General features: G+C 42.1%; 1 protein-coding gene across 1 annotated transcript in view; it reads left to right on the top strand.

Annotated features, from left to right (window-relative positions):
* Window positions 1-19769, top strand: part of RALGPS2 (Ral GEF with PH domain and SH3 binding motif 2) — a 2773917-nt gene that overhangs the window by 2714540 nt on the left and 39608 nt on the right. The window contains exon 21 of the mRNA XM_044085226.1: window positions 1954-2045. Coding sequence (XP_043941161.1) covers window positions 1954-2045 — 92 coding nt within the window. The remainder of the gene's footprint in view (window positions 1-1953; window positions 2046-19769) is intronic.

Genomic DNA, 19769 nt, shown 5'->3' with positions numbered 1-19769 from the left:
GAATCAAAATTGCCTAGACATAGGAAGGTCTTGCTGTGTTTAGTAGTGATGGCTGCCAAAAAAGCAATTACTAGAAAATGGAAATCAAAACCTAAACCAACAACAGTGGAAGTAGTGAGTATAGTAATAGGGATAAAACAACTGGAATTGAAGTCTTTAGAAAAGGGTAAGAGCAAACTACATAGGAAAAATGGGAATTGTGGGAACAATACATACAAGGGAGGGATGAGGTCTAAAAGGCAGCAGGACTAAAGTGAGCCATGTAATGTTTGAGTGAGAAAGATTGGGTAGATTATAAGTGATGTATGATGTTTGCAACTGGGAATGTGTCAGTATGGTTTGTGATGTAAAATGCTTGTGACTAAGAATGTGTCACTGTGATTTGTTTTCATTTATGTAGTAAGTGATGTTTTAATAAAGATGTTTCCTGTTAGAAAAGACAGAAATTAAATAATTTGTCATTTTGCTTAGGTTGTATGATCTATAGCAATATACGTGAAGTATAATGTTTGTTAATATAGTTTACTTTTATATGAATGTAAATTTCTCTATGTCACAAGTGATAATTCAATAAAGGTGTTTGAAAAAAAAAATATGTATATATATATATACCTCACGGCTGCTTAAACAGGACAAAGCACTTGAGCTGGTGTTCCCACTAAGTTTAAATACATTGTACGGGTTTCCTGAGTCATAGAAAGGGACCTATAGCTTACTAGTAAGTGGTGTGATGTTTTGCCTGTGGTGACTTGAATGTGGAGAGTCCAGTTGAAAACGAAGATGAAAAAAGAAACCTAGATAGACAGTATGGAAGTGTCGAGCTTAAATCACATCAAACTCACTGAAGTTATCAAAGGACAGTTTTCAGGAATTTGCCATTCGTTTTTGCACATATTCAGTAAAAGTGGTTTTGGCCAGTGATTCAGAAAAGGCAAACAAAACTTTCTCCTTTTCCGCTATGCATAGACAAGTCCACTCAAACTTCTTGTTTGAGGAAGTTTTTTTGGTGAACAGACATAGTATTTGGAGATACTTGAAGACAAGATGTAAATAGACTCTGCCTGTCTAGTTTCATTGTTTGCAGAGAAGAGCAGTTCATATTTCAAGACTGCACCTATGATGCACATTTTCCAACCCTTTAATGTTCTAATAATAGAGAGATTGTTTTGACTGGCAAAGCTGAGCACAGTCTTGGAGTGGCAGAAGTACGTAATGGAAGATGATTTATTAAACTTAAGGGGGGAGGGCCTTCATCAGAAATTAGGGGACTTGGTAGTCTTAAGTCTCCAGTTTTTCTGCTTTTGTTTTCTTGATAGTGTAGTGGGGTGTCCCCATGTCTGAATTACTGTGAAGAGTATGAAACAAACTCTGCCGTAATTACCTTGACCTTTATTGTGCAAGATCTTTACCCTAACAACCTTGACCTTTATTGTGCAAGATCTCTGCCGTAACAACCTTGACCTTTATTGTGCAAGATCTTTTCCATAATAACCTTGATCTTTATTGTGCAAGAACTTTACCCTAATAACCTTGACCTTTTTTGTGCAAGATCTCTGCCCTAATAACCTTGACATTTATTGTGCAAGAACTCTGCCCTAATAACTTTGACCTTTATTGTGTAAGATCTCTGCCGTAACAACCTTGACTTTTATTGTGCCTTTTAATTATGGTAGAAATGGTGCTGTGGCTGAGCAAAGAACACGAGGTTCAGGATACAGCAGTAATGTGCATATTGGTTTTATTTTTTGCTGTACCATTCTGGAGAACAAGACTACATTTTCAAGTGTTTTGTGTCTTTGTTCTTGTGGCCAGATTTAAAGGCTGTTTTTTGTATTACAGTTCTGTTTTTCCCCTACTACAGAGAACTGCAGTCTAATGAGTCATACTTTGTTACATAGCTTTCATGTTGTCTCTTCCACATACTAAAACTCTTTAATCCTTTTCCACTTGTAGGAAACTCCTACAAATTTCAAGCTGGAAATCGAGTGAATGCAATGCTTTGGTTTAAACATCTGAGTGCTGCCTGTCAAAGCAACAGACAACAGGTAAATGTTAAGCAATTTACAGTATGTGTTATGGATGGAAGAAGGCAGATGAGTTTGAGTCTAACAGAAGTGTGGGAGGAAGCAAAGCTTCATAAAGTAACAAGTAAACACCGCTTTACTGTGTGTATCACATGACTTCAGGAGAATTACCAGTGTGGTAACTTAGGTGTACGACCTCACTTACTTTGTCAATCATGGTGGTGTGGCAAGATTTCCCTAGCAGTTCCAACCTCCCTCCCTATGGTGCTTGATAAGCAGGTTTTGTGCTGGGATTTCAGTCATTTGTCTTGAGGTACTTAGTATGAATAGCTGGAAAGCAGGTGCCGTGATCAGTTCTTGGTGCTCAAGCTTTTACTACCGCAAGTGATTCCACTTTAGAGTTGACCAGCTTTTCGGCAAATTACTTGAAGTAGAGTCAAAATACTACAGTGCATTTTTATTTTAGTTTGGTTAGGTTTTGTTGTGTGTGTAGAGTAATTTGTTTTGTGTGTAGAATAAAACTTCACACAGTACCCTAGTAATTATAAGTATACAAATAAAAGCTGTGGCACAATTGACAGATTATGTACAGATTTAAAAAATATCACTATGCAAACTGTGTAAAGAAGTGTGTGTCATTTTATATATATATATATATATATATATATATATATATATATATATATATATATATATATATATATATATACACACGTGTGTATGCAGATGTTATCAGTATGCTCAAAACACCTGAAATTAGATGTAATTAACATTGACCACAAAAGGTCAACAATGCAAATGTTGAGAGGACACTGCATGTATGAGGAAAGTCCTCTCCACATGCAGACTAAAAGTTACAAAGGTAAAATAAAAAGTGAGAAAAACATTGTTTTATGAAGGGGACAAGCCCATTTGCACCCTCCACACTCCCTGCTGATTATATAGACCAACTCCACAGTCACACAATTTGTGGGGAAGGAAGATATTCTCCATTCCCAAGTGACTGTTAATCCTATACACCTCTTGACCCAAGTGCAACAACAAAACAGATGTTTGCATTTCTCCCTTTTGACCATTTTTGCTCAGCCCTTAGGTATATACACACACACACACACACACACACACACACACACACACACACACACACACACACACACTTGATTGGATTACACCATAATTACATTTCCATGGCTTTGAGGAATGTTCTTTTATTGCATGTTAAAGCACTCAACTCCCTGAAATAGACCTTTAATTAAAGGGAATGTTCCAGAATATGCCAGTATAATTTGAGTAATGTGCATTCCTTAAATTTATTAAGGAACTTGAAGCTGTTCACTGTGTTTCACTGTTGCAGTAATAACATTTGAGATTTCCTGCCCTGGAGGCCCCTGGCCGCCCCAAATACCAGAGCTTTTATTATTTTCCACTGAAAATGGGCTTCTACCCTGTTGGACTTTCCTGGTAAGTAAAAGGTTATTTCCCAGCAGCATTTCTGCAGTTCTTTCTTGTTGTTGGATCCCCGGACATCCTGTGTCCAGTATGTTGGTCTGTCCAAAGCCAGAAATTGATCATCTAAAGCTAAGTACCCCACTGGGGACCTCCTCTTCATTAGTGCTTTTATTTGATTTGTATTAAATATCTGTTAAGACTGATGTTTCTGCAGAGCATGGGAAGCAAATCCTTCCCAAGGCTTCCACACTCTTCACTTATTCTGCCTGGGCCTGTAGCATAACATGCCCAACTGTCTCCAGTGTTTAAACTTTAGTTCTAGAACCATAAAAGTTGGGGCTGAGTACCTTCAGACTTTTTAGAAAAGGAAACTGAGCATCAGGGGCTTCTGCATGACATAACATCAGCAGGTCCTGCTCTTGATCTCCCTCACAAGAGGAAGAAGTGTCTGAAGGTCATTGAAGAGCCAGATAATGGTGTTTTTTTTATCTGATAGTTTGGCTAGGCTTGAGATTAAGGATGAATGGCGGCTTTGCACCCTCCACTGACAACAGAGTGTGTGGCAGATGCCACTGGCAAGACCCCTTTGGAGGCCGCTATGTCACTCACCCATCAACATCTGCTCAAGCAGTCAGAGCATTGGATGGCTCCAGAGCCACCAGGAAAGTGCTGGCTTCTGACTCTCATTAAAGATTGCTGGAGGGAGGAGGGTGAAATTCCCTTAAGTAGCAGTGAGGAGGTCTCCACAAACCAGATATATACTGCAACCGCCTGCTCATGGCCTGCACTGGCCCCTTCTTACGACAGACCCATGGCCAACCATAAGGCTGCTGTGTAGGCTTATCCCAACCTTGGGCCTCTTGGGTAACAGATACCCTCACAGGCCTACCTGCAGGACCTTGACAGATGAACTGAAGATCTTGTGCAATCCAGGCAACTGGGCCCTGGATGGACCTCCCTACCCAAGGAAATTTTGTCTTTCACCTCAGCTGTCCTCTTGATTCTTATAGCTCAAATGAGGATGAGCTGACATATATGGTCCACCTTTTAACAGATTCATATGCCAACTCTGAGTCAGATAACACCCTTGCCTCTGCTTCACTTCTTTGCAGATTTTTCCTTTGGAGAAGCTTTACATAAGATGAGAGTCCTTCATTTGGGAAGCTCAGGACTAATCTCAAGCCAAGAAAAGGGTTAGAGAGTTTCCTCACCTTTCTGAATATAGACCTCTGGCAATTCCTTCAGTGCTTGAGTTAGTGGATGACGTCATTCAGGATACACTCCTGAAGTTTACTACCGTCCCCTGCAGCCAGGAAAGCTGACCATTTCTAAAGATCCTGGATTCTCATAAGCCTCTTTTTAGAAATCCAGTAGCAGACCCAGACCCTGAGGTGGACAAGGGTCCAAGGGAGCCAAGAGCAAAGCCTGTAAGGATCCTTTACCCTGTCGTAAGGAGGTTAGAACCCTTAACAGATTTGAGAGGGGGAAAGTGTATACCTTAGCTATCCTGTCCATGAAAACTTTAAATTCCCATTTTTGTATGATTATATTTTAGCAATTCCCCTTGGACCGATAAAACAGAAGATGAAGGGGATGCAGGGCAAAGCTTTCCATAAAGAGTTGTTAGAACTTTGCAGCACCATTTCTAAAGTTGATAAACACACATTACACTGTGGTGTTGGTGCTATAGAAGCTTCAAGCAAGGTGTGTGCCGTATGGTCAGTTATGAGATATGCTTGGCTTAGACAGCAGACTTATACCAACCTTGTCAAATCTGAGGTCCTTTATGCCCACTAGACTAAGGATTTTTTTTTGGAGTCAAAGCTCAAAGTGTTTGAGGAGAGGGCTGACTATGCAAATTGTCGAGGACTTTCTGCAGGCCCAGCTTCCAAGGTTTTACCTTGTCAAGTCCTGGTCTTCTCCTGCCTTCAAGTTAGAAACCCAAAGCAGAAAGGACAGACGGAGTAGAAAGTGGCAAGCAGACCCCAGAACCAGGCCTACTGGCTCCCATCACCTGGGACTCATCAGGGAGAAGCCATGACTCGAACAAACTCCTCCCTGTCCCCCACCCTCAAAATCCCACCACAGTCTTTCTACAAAGCTATGGGTCAGGCAAACAGTCACCAGGTGGGTCCTAGAAATCATCAGAATTGGGTACTAAGTACAATTTGCTTCTCTTCCAACATTCCCAGGCATTCCCTTTTTTCCAAAAAGCCAGGTCAAACAGGCACTGACTCAAATCAAAGATCTGCTAGCACAAAAAAAATCCCCTTCAAACTAGTTAGGAACAGGGTTCTACTCCAGACTATTTCTGGTACCCATGAGAAGAAGTAAACTAGAGACTTATTTTAGACCTCTCAGTTAAATAAATTCTTGTTGGTTCCCAAGTTTAGAATGCTAAATTTACAAAACCGTCTTCCCATGATCCTTCATCAGGCAGTCATAGTCACCTTGGATTTAAAGGATGCTTTTCTTCGTATTCCCTTAGCAAAGGAACACAGAAGACCTCTTCACTTCAGGGCAGGTACGACAAGTTACCAGTTCTATGCATTGTCATATGGCTTATCTGCTGCTTCCAGTCTCTTCACAAAATGCAGGACTCCAGTAATTGCCTTTTGTGGGATCAAGGGTATGCAGATTTTACCCCTGTTTGGAGTACAGACAGCCACGGTGGAGGAACTCCACTCCTGTCTTTAAATGGCCATGATATGCCTGTCGTATTTCAAAGGACAAATGGTCTTCCTTTTCGTGACAGAATACTTCAAAATATTGACTCAGGAGGAATCTGTCACAGCCAGAAAGGAAGAGAGAGCCATGGGTACATGGCCTCCTGCACCCTATTGCTACCCTTAGCTGCAAATGAGGAAAATACAGTGATACTTGAAAAGCATGAGGCATCAGCACTGATTCCCTCTGAACTTCAAGATAACACTTCTTCCTTGCATAGAGAAAGAACTGCTGCTGTGGCTAGATGCCTGCAAGCAAAACAAAGGAGCCCCTTTCCCCTACACACAGGGCACCAAGTGATCAGCACATGTCTTGGGCCTGGAATGGGGGTGCGCACAGATAATCTGAGAGTGCAAGGTAGTCAAGACAGCTCCTTCTTAAAAATGCATATAAATCTAAAAGAAATTATTGCATATACAAAGGCGTCATATTAAACAAAAGTGGATACTGGGCACTCTTGGTAAGGACAGATAATGCTACAGTGATGTGGTATATCAGAAACAGGGTACCCCCCCATGCCACTTCACCATGAACTTTCGGAAACCACTGAACAAGTGGGTCTACACGTTCTGACGCAGTAATTCCCTGGAGCAAACAGTGAGCTAGCAGGCCTTTAACCAGGTCAGTGAAAGACCCTCACTGATGGATGCTGAAAATGTCTGTTGTCCAGAAAGTCACAGACAAGTAGGGTATGCCAGAGGTAAACCTTTTCTTCAAAGGAAAACCGATAAACATGTTTTACTCAAGAACACCAGACTTCAGGGTTTGAAGGAACAGATACCTTATCCTTCCCATGGACAGATCTGTTTCTGTATGCTTTCCCTCCTGTATCCCCAGGGTACTTCCGAAGGTCATTGAGGACAGGTTTAAGATGATCGTAGTAGCCCACTTCTGGCCCAGGCAGCGCTGGTTCCCCATGATTTTCAGTATGGCCAAGGAAGAGTCATTGTTGATCCCATTGGAGGTGGACCTCCAAACACAGGACAAAGGGACCACCATCCACACTAACTTGACAGCACTGCCACTGGTAGTGTGCATGATATGATCTTTATCCTGATGAGCCAGTTCATTAACAAATGTGTCTTACTCAAGAGTAAAAGTGTCTTTGGAGCAATAAAAGACCAAACAAAACACACAAGAGATATTAGTAGTTAGAAATGCACTCACTCTCAATTATCTTTGGTCCCCAGGACCACTGTAAGTGGTTACAGATAACACCCCAGTGATATAGTACATAAAATGGGAGGGGTGCAGTCTCATTCTACAGGCATCTTACATTCTGTCAGAACAAAACATTGTGGCAGACAAGCTGTGCAGAACCAAGATAGACCCTCATAAATGGAAACTGAATTGAGAAGGTCTTTCAGGATTTTATCCAGCTGTGGGGAACACCACAGCTAGATTTGTTCGCCTTCATTCAGAACAAACTATCAAAATTCTTATGCCTTTCCGCTGATATCCAGGTTCATTCTGATGATTCAGAAGGACTCTCCTAAGATCATCATGGTGACTTCCTTCTGACCGAGGCAACAGTGTTTCTCCCTTCTTTTGAAAATTGCCAAGGGCATTTACCACAGACTTCCTCACAGACTGGACCTACTTACAGAAGAAGATTGTTTGATGCACCCAGCTAACCTTAGTTAACTGCCTGGATGATGGTTTTCATACCTTTTAGGCAACTATTTTCTCAGGATGTTCAACAGGATTTAAAGGAGGCAAACCTGCCTCTAGGACGTCATATGTTAGCAGATGGAAAAGATTTTTCTAGTTGGTACCATACTAAGAACCAGGACCCTTCTAAGGCTAGTACTTATCTGGTTTTACAATATTTGTGAGTCGTACAATTTCTTGAGTTTCTAGAACCCAATAACTATTCCAGTGCACGAGTTACTGAATAATGTGGTCTTTGGCACATCTCTGCACCCAGAGTTCCAGCCTCCCCCAAGAAAACCTGATCATTTCTATAGAGTGTTTAAGGCACACAAATACCTATATAAGAACCTTATTGTGGATCCAGAAGTGGTGCCTTTAAATTCCAAGGGCTCCAATGACTGGTCTTCCAGGATCTCCCTCCAAGTCATAAGGAGAACAAAGCTATTGACTGGTTTAGGAGGAAGACGTATACAGTGGCTGCTCTGGCATTAAGATCCTGAACTGCCAGTTTCATATGATTGGCATGGGTAAAATGAAACACAGAAAGCATAGGGGACAAGCCAGTTAATGTTATATTCAGTAACTCAAGCACTGGGCTAGCCCTGGGGACTGAAAATAATACTCTGCAGAAGGAAATGTCAGACTTGAGCAATGCTAGCTCCCAGTTTGCCAAGCATTTCTTAAAATGTGACTTCAGTGCTTTGGGTGCATCTAGCAGGGTGACTGCCATGGGATCAGTCATCAGGGGAAAGGTCAACGACCTGTCCAAGCATGTTAAAGCAGAGACCCTTCATACCCCATTGTCAAGGATGTCTTTTTGGTTCTGTGACTGAAAACATTTTTAGGAAACTGGAGGAAAAGGCAAAGACCATGCAAATAGTAGATGATTTTCTGCAGGTCCCTCCTGGACTGAGCAGAAACTATTTAAGTAAGACAAAATCCTTTCTCGCCAGTTAGATTAAAGGGAAAAGCAGGGAAAGAAAATACAGTAGAAAGTGGTAAACTGACTCCAAATGAAGGCTTTGTGGGGCCCCCATGCTCAGGGTCTCAGCAGAGCACCTCCCCCTCCAAAGAAATCTCACTTCAACCTTCCTCCTGCTCCTGTTATCACCAGAAGGAATAGGACCAGTTTGTCTCCTTTGTGCTCCAGCTGGCTTCACTTTACCTAAGTCAAGTGGGAATTAAACCTAATATTGTCAATCTACATTCTGGTATGTCTAAAGAAAGCAACATTTTCAGGTATTCCCCCATGCTTAAGGTATCAACAGAGGCTCAAGTTCAAAGTCAGCTAACAAAGGGCTCCATAGAACCCAGTACCAAAAGAGCAGGTTTCTGTCCGTTACTATTCCTAGTCCTAAGAAAGGAAAGGTCTTTTAGACTAATACTAGACCTTTCAAGACTAAACAAATTTCTGCTTGTCCCAGGATTCAGGATGCTTACACTGCAAAAACTTTTGCCCATGATATTCCCAGAAGTTTAGACTTAACCTTCTTCCATTTCCCCATAGCTCAGGAACACAGGTGGTTCCTGTGATTCAAGGCAGGAGGATCAGACTTCAGTTTTGTGCCTTGCCCTTTGGCTTGTCCACTGCATCCAGAGTCCTTTACCAAATGCCTGGCATCACAGTGAATGCCTTGCTGCAGCAATTACATTCATCACGGGAAAAGGGTGTCCATATTTACCAATATCTTAAGATATTGTTATTTAGTGCTAGACCTTGTCCAGCACTAAATAACATTCTACACAAGTATGTCCCCATTCAGTCATCATAACCCAGTGACCCAAAACTACTGTCTGTCGACAAACTTGTCAAATCTGCCGGGCATCATCTGTAACTCATGCCATGTTTCTAAGGCCTGCAACTCCTTACCTGTATCCATCAGGTCAATACTCTCCCAATCATCGTTCAAAACCATTCTGAAAGGCTTTCTCACCAAAAGCTGGCTATGTTCTTGCTCAACACCAGGATAAATTATATCTCTAAATATAAACAGATGCTTATTCATGCCTTACACCTCATACCTCCATACTCTCCATTCTTCACTTGCTTCCTTATTTCTATCAATTTATCTCCCCATGACTTTCTCTGTAAATATACCATAAGCCTGCTTTTCTCTCACTTCATATAGTAATTCCTGTTTTTATTATACTTACCTTTAATTTATCTGTAAACTGGATACAATTGCTCTAAATATTAAATTGTTGTCATAGGTTCATAGGTTAGTACTAGGCTAATTGCCCTTGTGGGCCATTTTAAGCCTAGCCAATTACCCCATGTGAGAATCAAACCGTGCACCTTGTGTTTGCCAGGTAAACACCTTAACCATTATGCCTTCCTCCCACGTCATATAACTTGTATCTGTTCTTAACCAATGTTTTCATATTATGTATAATTTAAACTGTGTTTTTGCATTGTTTTTAAAAAATTGTAAAATTATTGTTTAGTGTTTTGTAATACTTTGGAGATTTTCTCCCTGGGTCTCCATTGAAAATGGGCTTCTACCCTGTTGGACTTTCCTGGTAATTAAATGTCAGTAAATAAAACAAAATATCTGGATGCTTGCCTTGTTTAGACAACATCTGTTCAAGAGATGCAGGCATCCCTACAGTTGACCAGACTGTTTTTCCAAGAAGGGTTCTCACTAAACCTTTGGAGGTCTCCCCTCCCACCCACCATATGGGTAACCTTTATAGAAGTGTAGTTGGACTCCAGGAACCAGAAGACTTATCCCCATGAAAATCCTGTAGCTTCATTCACAGTTGTGGGAGAATTGTAAACTACTGCAGGTTCTGAGCTTCATTTGGTTAGTTATTACTGCATTTTTCCATAAGCAGTGTTGATAGTAAATCTTTGCCTAGACTGGTGCCTTAGACTATAATTTGAATTGCAGTAGTGAGAATACTGTAATTTTTGCTGCAGGATTTGTGCTTCTACAGCTATTTACACTCCAGTTGTGGTCATAGTTTTTCTGCTTATCGTTTGCTTGATTAAAATTATATCGCAATGCCTTTGTTACATTACTACTGTTTTTTCCCATGTTCTTGTATCTGTCCCAGCCCCCGCAGATACATTAAGTGCTGCTCCCTATTTATGCATTAATTACAGTTATTCTTTGCCTCCATTGTAAAAGCCGAAGTGTCTGAAATTCTAACCTACCTGAGGGTCATTGACCTGTAGCTCAGTCATAGGACAAAGAACTATGACTTGCTAGAGGTTCTGAAGTCAGTTACTCTACTGACTTTATTTGATGTTCCTGAGTTAAGCATGAAATTGGTTAATATTGATCAGTGCATTACCCTGCTAAAAAATGTGTGTGTGTGTGTGCATGTGTATATATATATATATATATATATATATATATATATATATATATATATATATATATATATATATATGTGTGTGTGTGTGTGTATATATATATATATATATATATATATATATATATATATATATATATGTGTGTGTGTGCATGTGTATATATATATATATGTGTGTGTGTGTGTGTGTGTGTATATATATATATATATATATATATATATATATATATATATATATATATATATATATATGATTCCTCTATAGCACAGATTTGTGGCCACCCACAATCTTTTAATCAAGACTCTGAGAGGAGTGGAAAACCCTGAACTGTGAGAAACGAGCCTTTCGACATAAAGGGAAGAAAAAGGCTGCAATTAGACTCTCTGCATAGTGCATTGTGTGCACACGAGCTTCTTTCCGTATAAAGAGACCTTCAAACTCTGTACAACCTTAGAAACCAAGGTCTAAGGTTCAAATAACTTCTGTGAAGTTGCATATAAGCACACCTTTATCTGCAGTATACCCATAACCAGATAGGTTCATAGGTAGGTACTAGGCTATCTGCCCATGGGCATTTATAAGCCTAGCCAGAGTGTGTTGGCTTTCGCCGCCCCATTGATTAATTAACTGATCCTCTGTCAAGCAGAGACAATGAAGTAATCCCAGGGGTATATTTTCTGTTACCCATCCACTCGTCAAGGTTTCTCTTGAAGAGTGTTAGTGAGGGTTTCTGCCTGATGTAGTTGAAATTTTGTTCCAAAGCATGGGGTGTCTCTGTGACAGGAATCTATTCCTCCAACATGTTCTATTTATTGTTGTGGCGAGGGTTAGCTCACTAGACCGCATGGCTCGCAGTGACTTAGATTTCTGTAGGTGGAGCATGTCCATCATTTCTGAGTTGGACATGGCTTTGTAAGTCAGGCAGAGATCACCTCTGAGTAAGCGATATGCCACTGAGTACAGCCGGAGTGTTTTTTCAGTCGGACTGCATAGGACATATGTTTGAGGCCAGTAATTCTCTTGGTGAGGTACTTTTGTGGTCTTTCTAGCTGTTGGAAGTGTCTTGTGAGGTACATCCCAAATGGGGCATTGTACTCTATGATGGGTCTAATGAGTGACGAGTAGAGGGGCACTATAACCTCTCTATTTCTAGATGTGAACCCTTTAGTAATTAGATGGGCCACATAGAAGAATTTCCTAACTACTTTGGCAATATGATTGTCAGAGGAGAGATTACTATCTACCTGGGTCCCCAGATCTCTTATTGTCTCTTCTGTGTTAAGGGGGCTGCCACCTGTGTGGTAATTCGTGGGTGTTTTTGTTTTTCCCAGACGGGATAACTATGCATTTTTTGGCATTTAGCTTGAGGCCATGACTTTGACACCAAGTGTCCATCTCAGGAAGGCCCTTTTGGAGGATGTCCCTGTCAGCCGGAGAGTCAATTATGGCTCCCAGTTTGCAGTCATCGGCGAACTTGGTTAGCCATAGTCCTCCTGTGTTTGCCTGTACTTCTGCGAAGTATATGCCGAACAGTAGGGGTCCCAGGACTGAGCCTTGTGGGACACCACTTGTGACTGGTTTAGAGTCGGACCTGGAGTCCACTATTCTTACCATGTGAGTTCTGTCTGTAAGCCAGTTGGCAACACATCTCATGACATAGGGGTTTATGTTCAGGCTGGTGAGTTTTTCTGTAATACCCAAGTGGAGAATGGTGTCGAAAGCCTTGGCAAGGTCAAGGTAGGCTGTGTGAAGCACCTTTTCCTCATTTATGGCCTTGGTGACTGTCTCAAAGAAGTCATCCAGGTGTAGTAGGCATAATCTGCCCTTAATGAAGCCGAACTGGGTCGGGTCAAGTGTTTGGAGGTTCCCAATGTCTTTTTTAATGAGTTCCATGATGATGCGCTACATAGCCTTGCAGACCAGGCTAGTCAGGCTTATGGGGCGATAGTTACCAGGGTCAGTTGTGGCCCCTCCTTTGTGGAGAGGAATAACCATTGCTGTGCGCCATTCTATGGGCACATAGCCTGTGGAGAGGCTGAGGTTTAACAGTGTGTTTAGGTGGGGGGTTAGCTCATTCTGTAGTTCGTGCAAGATGCAGCCTGGGACATCATCTGGTCCCATTGATGCTGTGTTTTTGGCTTTTGAAAGGGCTGTTTACACCTGTGCGTCTGTGATTTTTGGGACACTACACTTTTCCGGTATTGTTGTGTGCCCTTTTGGAGGTGTGAGGGGGGTGAAGTTTGCACTGAATCTATCTGCCAGGATGTTGGCAATATCAGTAGGTTCAGTATATTTTGTGATATTTTGCAGTAGTTCAGTGCATATCTGCGAGTTGCCACTTAGATTCTTAACATAGCTAAAGAAGGCTTTGTGGTTATCTTTTGAATCCTTGGCTATTTTTCTTTCGTAGTTAGCCTTGGATGATTTCATGAGGGACCTCAGTTTCTTACTGATACTGATCATGGATGTCTTTCATTCTTGAGATTTGCTTTTTTTTTTCTGAACTAGTTTCCTCCTCATGTTGTATAGCCTGTTTATGGCAGGGGTCCACTAAGCTGGTTTCCTTCACTTACAGGAGTGTGTCTTGGTTTTGCTAGGGATGGAACAATCCATGCATCCTTGTAGGTGCTCAGAGTGCATTTGTAAAGGTTTCTGCATCTTGGGCAGCGTTATCCTTTAGCGTGGGGGCTGTGAAACTTAACATCTCTGTCTTAAGTAAGGTGAAGTTAGCTTTAGAAAAGTTTTTTACTGTGGTTTCCTTAGTTGGGGTGGTGGTGGGGTGTGGACATCCAGAGTGATTAGTTTATGGTCTGATCTAACCAGTGACAGGTTGACCTCCGGTGTGGAACACCTGTCGCCCATGTTGATGATGACCAGGTCCAGTATGTTTTCACCTCTGGTAGGGGAGTTTACCAGCTGATCCAGGGCGTTTGAGTTGATGAATTCCAGGAAGCGCTGGGCCTGGGAGTTTGTACTAGAATAGTTTTCCCAGTGAATGGTAGGGTAATTGAAGTCGCCCAATATCAGGGTGTTCAGTAGGACCCTCATGTTTTCCGGTGTCTCCAGAAAGTTAGAGTTGTGGTCCTGGGTCATGGAGGGTGTTCTGTAGCAGGCCACAATTTACATTGCAGATTTGCCCGATGTTAGTTGCATATAGATGATCTCAGAGGTATCATGCTGCGTCACTAATCTGGAGATGTAGGTATCCTTGGTGAATATGGATACACCCCCTCCTTTTTTGTTTCGGTCCGTGTTCTGTGGCCGAAACGTGTGGTATGAGTTGTAGCCCGGTAGTGATGGGGTGCTCCCTGAAGCCTTGAACAAGGTTTCAGTTACTGCACAGATGTCTGTCTAACTAAGCATTTCCCTGTGCTTTAGTAGAAAGTCCACATAAGCAGTATCCTAAGTAAACCAAAGTCCAAGCAGTTATAGTTGCACTTGAAACCCCAGTCATTCCTGTTGAAACTGTGGACCAGGACATCCCCATAACTTCAGCAGCCAGCCTGATTGAGATGGGTATCTTGAGACAGTGTAAGAATTGTCTCATGCTGTCTGATGATCATCTATTACTCAAACAGCATAACACAGTGAGTGACAGATGTGGATATGTAATGTCTTTGAAGACAAAAGTCTCCCACACAATAAGTTCAAGTCCCAAAATTGTAAGTTCACCAAACATCACACCTCACCAAAGCCATGGCAATATACATAATCCACCGTACGTTGGGGTTCTAAAGATTAACTTGCCTAAACCTGAAAGACCTCCAAAATGCAGCAAAGGCACAAAGCACATTCAGCAAACTAAGCCTTCCTCCTCACATAGCACATTGAGTCCCAAAGTCATAGCTGAATCCATTGTAAGACGCACAGATTTACTTCTTACCAAATTGAGCAAGGAAAGAGTGATGGTTAGTTGTTTCGTCCCAGGATCCTTCAGATCACACACACACACACACACACACACACACACGCGCGCGTCCTTGAACAATAAGTACCAGCATGACACTGTCATAGAACATCCTGGTTTCCATGACTTGAGATGTAGCTCCCTGGACTATATGAAAAGACACATGATTGAACTGTTAAACTGTGCTTTAGGCTGGTATGAGCCTAGCATTGAGCAGCATTGTACCTTCTCAAAGGATGATGCTAGAATATAAGCAAAAAATAAAGGGACTTCAATAATTAGCTAAATGTTTGGTGTCATTAGAAGGGGGTTCAATATTTGTCAGCCTGAGGAGATATGATCGATGATAGACCACACTGCTTTACCAGGTATGGTCGGCATCTGTCCCGTCCAGAGTTTGATTTTAGCAGACTTCGTTCAACTATGTAGTGCCTTTTTTAAGCCATGCCAACCTGATAGATATGCCACATAAAGCAAGCAAAGGAAAATATGAAGGTGTTACTGCTCAATGCCAGGAGCCTAAACAAGAAACTCCATTCCCTATAAGCCCTCCTCACCCTGGAGGATGTAGATATCTGTGTACAGAGTGAGACAGGGCTTAAAACAGCCGAGAGCACTGCAAGGCTGTAATGCTTTCCACACCTTCGAACCAGCTACTGTGCAGGAGGGGCAAAAGATAGAGGCATCTCAATCTTCATCCATAAGAGACTCAGATTGACTGGTAAGGCAGCATGATATACTAGAACTTCCTATCCAGAAGGGTCCAATACCATTTGTTAACTTGCCATCGAACTCCCTCCATGATACAAGAAAGCCACACTGCCTGTCTACAGGAACTGAAATCACTTAATATTAAACCCAGTACCATTTTCCTGGGTAATGCAAACTGTCCAGTTACAGACTGGGAAACCTACACCAGCACTAGTGTTCAAGCACAGAGATTCCTGGACTTTGTCATTGCAATGCCCTGGAACAATTAGTCAGCTTACCCATTAGGGGGAACATCATCTTGGATCTTGTCCTTAATAGTATGGAGGACATCTTGCACCATCCCTTGCATATCTTCATCACTTGTTAGGTCTGACCATAAAGCAGTCTCTCTTGAAATAAAGTTGAAACCAGAGACCCCTACTAGCCAAGGTACCTTAAGAAACTTCTCTAAGACAAACTACCCACACCTAAATGATATATTGGCAAGTGTGAAATCCCAGCCAAACCCATTTAACTTCATTGAGTTTGTGAGAATATAAACCACCATACTATTACTTTAAGTAAACAGCGGCATAGATGCAGCTGTACCCTTTTCGAACAAGTACAGGGCAAACCCCAGAAACAAACCCCCTTGGTGGGGCCATACCAATTAGCTTTACAATAAAATGAAGAGAATTTTGTTCAAAAATAAGAAGAGTAATTCCCAGAATGATAGAGCCCTAGTCACTGAAATTAACTCATAAGCTTAATAAAATCCATCAAAGCCTAGTCTGAGGCTTAAATAGGCTTCCAAGCCAAAGACGAGCAGGAGGCCTTTTTCAGTTGTTCATACCCTCCGAAGCAGAATGCAGCAGCTTGCTGAGCTGATTGTGAGTGATGTCTCTGAAGCAGAATGCAGCAGTATGCTGAGCTGATTGTGAACGATGTTGCCTACGCTGTGGCTGAATATATAGCTAACTTACCTTTTGATAAATTTCAGCTCAGCCTGCCCTTTTCTCTTCTATCTATCTATCTCAAAAGATCTACCTGAAACCAGCTCACTTCCAGTTATGATACAAGACCATGTCCCGAAAATGCAGTCAAAAGCTAAAAAATATTGGTTTGATGGAGCTCTGCCTCTGTCTTAAATAGCATGTAGCATAATTTAGTCATTCCCCTAAGAACAGTATTCAACCTCAGCCTCCATACAGGTTTTCAGCCAAGTGAATGGTGAAAAACTAGTCATTCCCCTGCATAAAAGGAGGACCTTCCACATATGCAGAAATCTGACTAACTTTATATATAAAGCCATGGAAAGATTTATTATGGAACTAATCAGTAAGGTCATGGGGAACCACTAAACACTGAAGCCATCTCACTTTTGGATTTGTTAATGACAGGCCATGCTTACTCAACCTGTTGGACTTCTTTGAAAGGGTCAGCAAACCAATGCATGAAAATAAAACAGTGTATGCCACATAGCTCAACTTGGCCAAGGCTTTTGACAATTCCCCCACTCAGGTGTAGTAGAAAAGCTAAATAAACTTGGAATAAACCTCTGTCACCTGCTGGTTTGCCAACTAGCTCATAGTTAACATCAGAGTAGAGGAATCTACTTCCATAAAGAGACAAGTCACCGGTGGAGTCCTCAGAGTTCAGTGCTGGAATCCTTCCTTTTGGCATCTACATCTCTGAAGTAAAATAAATAAATACAAGTAAAACCAATATCAAAGGGGTCAGGCTGACTTAGATTGCAGATGACTGCGAGCTAGGAGTAGTCATTGAATCCCCAAATGATTTAACCATCCTGCAGGAAGGTTTGTCCCAACAAATAACTGTTGCCAGAAGCATGGACTGAAACTAAATTTCAAAAATTATTTATTTATTTATCATTTGTTTACTGGGAAAGTACAACTGGGACAGAGCCCATATTCAGCGTAGCCCCTGGGAGAAATGCTCCAGACACATGCCATATGTCAAAAATGCATTATTGTATCCTTTGGGAAGTCCGTTACCCCAGGGAACTGCCACATTGAAAATAGGCCAAGAGAGTTGACCCAGTTTGTAATGTGGGAACATATGTGGATAGTAACCTAACGTTTGACTGACATTTGTTCACTGTTGTCAGAAGGCCTTCTGTATTGCACAGCTTGTAAACAAAGGGTTTGTGACTATATCTAGAGAGGTCATTGTCCTCCTTCACGCAATCCTCAGGTCAGTTATAAATATAATGCACCCTTTGAAATGTCTGTCCAGAAATGTGCAGCATCTGGAATGCCCATAGAGATAGCTTGTGACATTCTACCTCGAGGCCAGTAATCAAGAAGCCTCAATCCTCACCACTGGCACCTGTGGAGAACATTCACTAGGAGGATGTTCATCGTGTTTCACTGTTGCAGTCATCACTGTAGGGTTCTTGCTGCCGGCAGGCGGCCCTCGGTCGGACAGAATCCCAGAGTCTGGGTCCGGCGTCGGCTATTCAGTCATGCTCCCTGACGTCAGAGCGCCAGGAGTACAAAGCTGCCAGCCGACGCCATGTTCTCCAGTCTTTCTTGCCGTGCGGTGGAAGCAGTTCACAAGTGCCATTCGGCTGACTCCTGATATTTTTTCGTGCTTCATTCCGAAGACTTACTTCTTCTTCTCAAAGATAAGTACCCCGTTGGGGAAACTTTTTTCTTGCTCCAGTCCGATGTCAGAAAAAGTTAATTGTATTTCTTGTGGGAAGCAAATACCTCATAAGGATTTCCACTCTTACTGTATTCCTTGATTAGGCCCTGACCACGACGTAGCTAATTGTCGGTTTTGTGCTAGATTTAACCAACGTACTATTAAGCGGAGGTGCGATTTTGCTTTTCACTACTTTGGCAGGCGATTTAATTATAATATGTCGTCGGACACGCTTCCGACTACCGGAGTTCACAAACAACGCAAGGATAAGGACAGGCCTCCGAGGTCCAAATCAGACGATGGTTTTCAAGCAGAGCCAGCTACAATTTCGGCCGTCAGTAAGGCGATTTCGCAGCCCCTGCCGTCGGCCATTTCAGAACCGATTGCCGAAACGGACTCCCACGAGTAGCCAACTAGACCTTTGAGTACTCCAGCTGCAGGACCTTCGGACAGCGCTCCCTCGGATGGGTCCGGAGCCACTGTGCAGGTACCAGCTTCCTAGGGGTTTTTCAGGCCTACACAGCTTCAGATACATACAGATAAAGGCAAAGCCAAAGACAAAGGTGAAGACGCCTTCTAAATCAAAGACTCCAGCCCAGGCCTCTTCTGATCCGGGACCTAAATCTCAGAAACAGCTGCTTAAAATGGCGGAGGACTTCCTAACCATGATTAGGGGTTCTCATCCCTCTCCAGACAAAAGGCCAAGGCAAGAATTGGATTATGAATCCTCTGATCAGGCATCTATTTCTTCAGTGTCTTCCTCTGAACAGAAATATACTTTCCCTCCTTATGAGGATTCTGATGCTGAGGAATCCATTCCATCAGTTTCTCCCACTGAGGATTTTTCTTTTGGGGAAACTTTACATGACATGAGGGAACATTTTCACTGGGAAGGACAGGAGTACTCTGAATCTAAGAGAAGGCTTAGGGATTTCCTTCTTCTTCCCCAACATAGACCCCTGGCTGTTCCTCCAGCTCCTGCTAAGCCTGACAGATATTACAGGGTCCCTGACTCCCACCAGTTCCTTTACAAAAATCCTGCTGCTGATCCAGAAACCATTTCTCAGGGTCCTAAGGGTGTTAAGGCCGCCTCTGCTAAAAACCCTATTCCGTCAGATAAGGATTCTAGAGCTTTGGAGAGATGGGGCAAAAAAGTGTACACTTCTGCTACTTTATCTATTAGGGCTTTAAATAGTCAATTTCATATGCTAAAATATCAGCAATTTCTGCTGTCTGTTAAGAAACAAAAGCTAGGTACCTTTTCTGCATGTGCAGATAATAAGGAATTACATGATTTGATGCATGCTACTGAGCAAGTGGGGAAGCATGGCTT

This window comes from Protopterus annectens, chromosome 10.part0, assembly GCF_019279795.1.
Source record: "Protopterus annectens isolate FY-2018-M chromosome 10.part0, PAN1.0, whole genome shotgun sequence".
In the NCBI taxonomy this organism is placed as follows: Eukaryota; Metazoa; Chordata; order Ceratodontiformes; family Protopteridae; genus Protopterus; species Protopterus annectens.
This window is presented reverse-complemented; position numbering and strand designations above follow the sequence as displayed.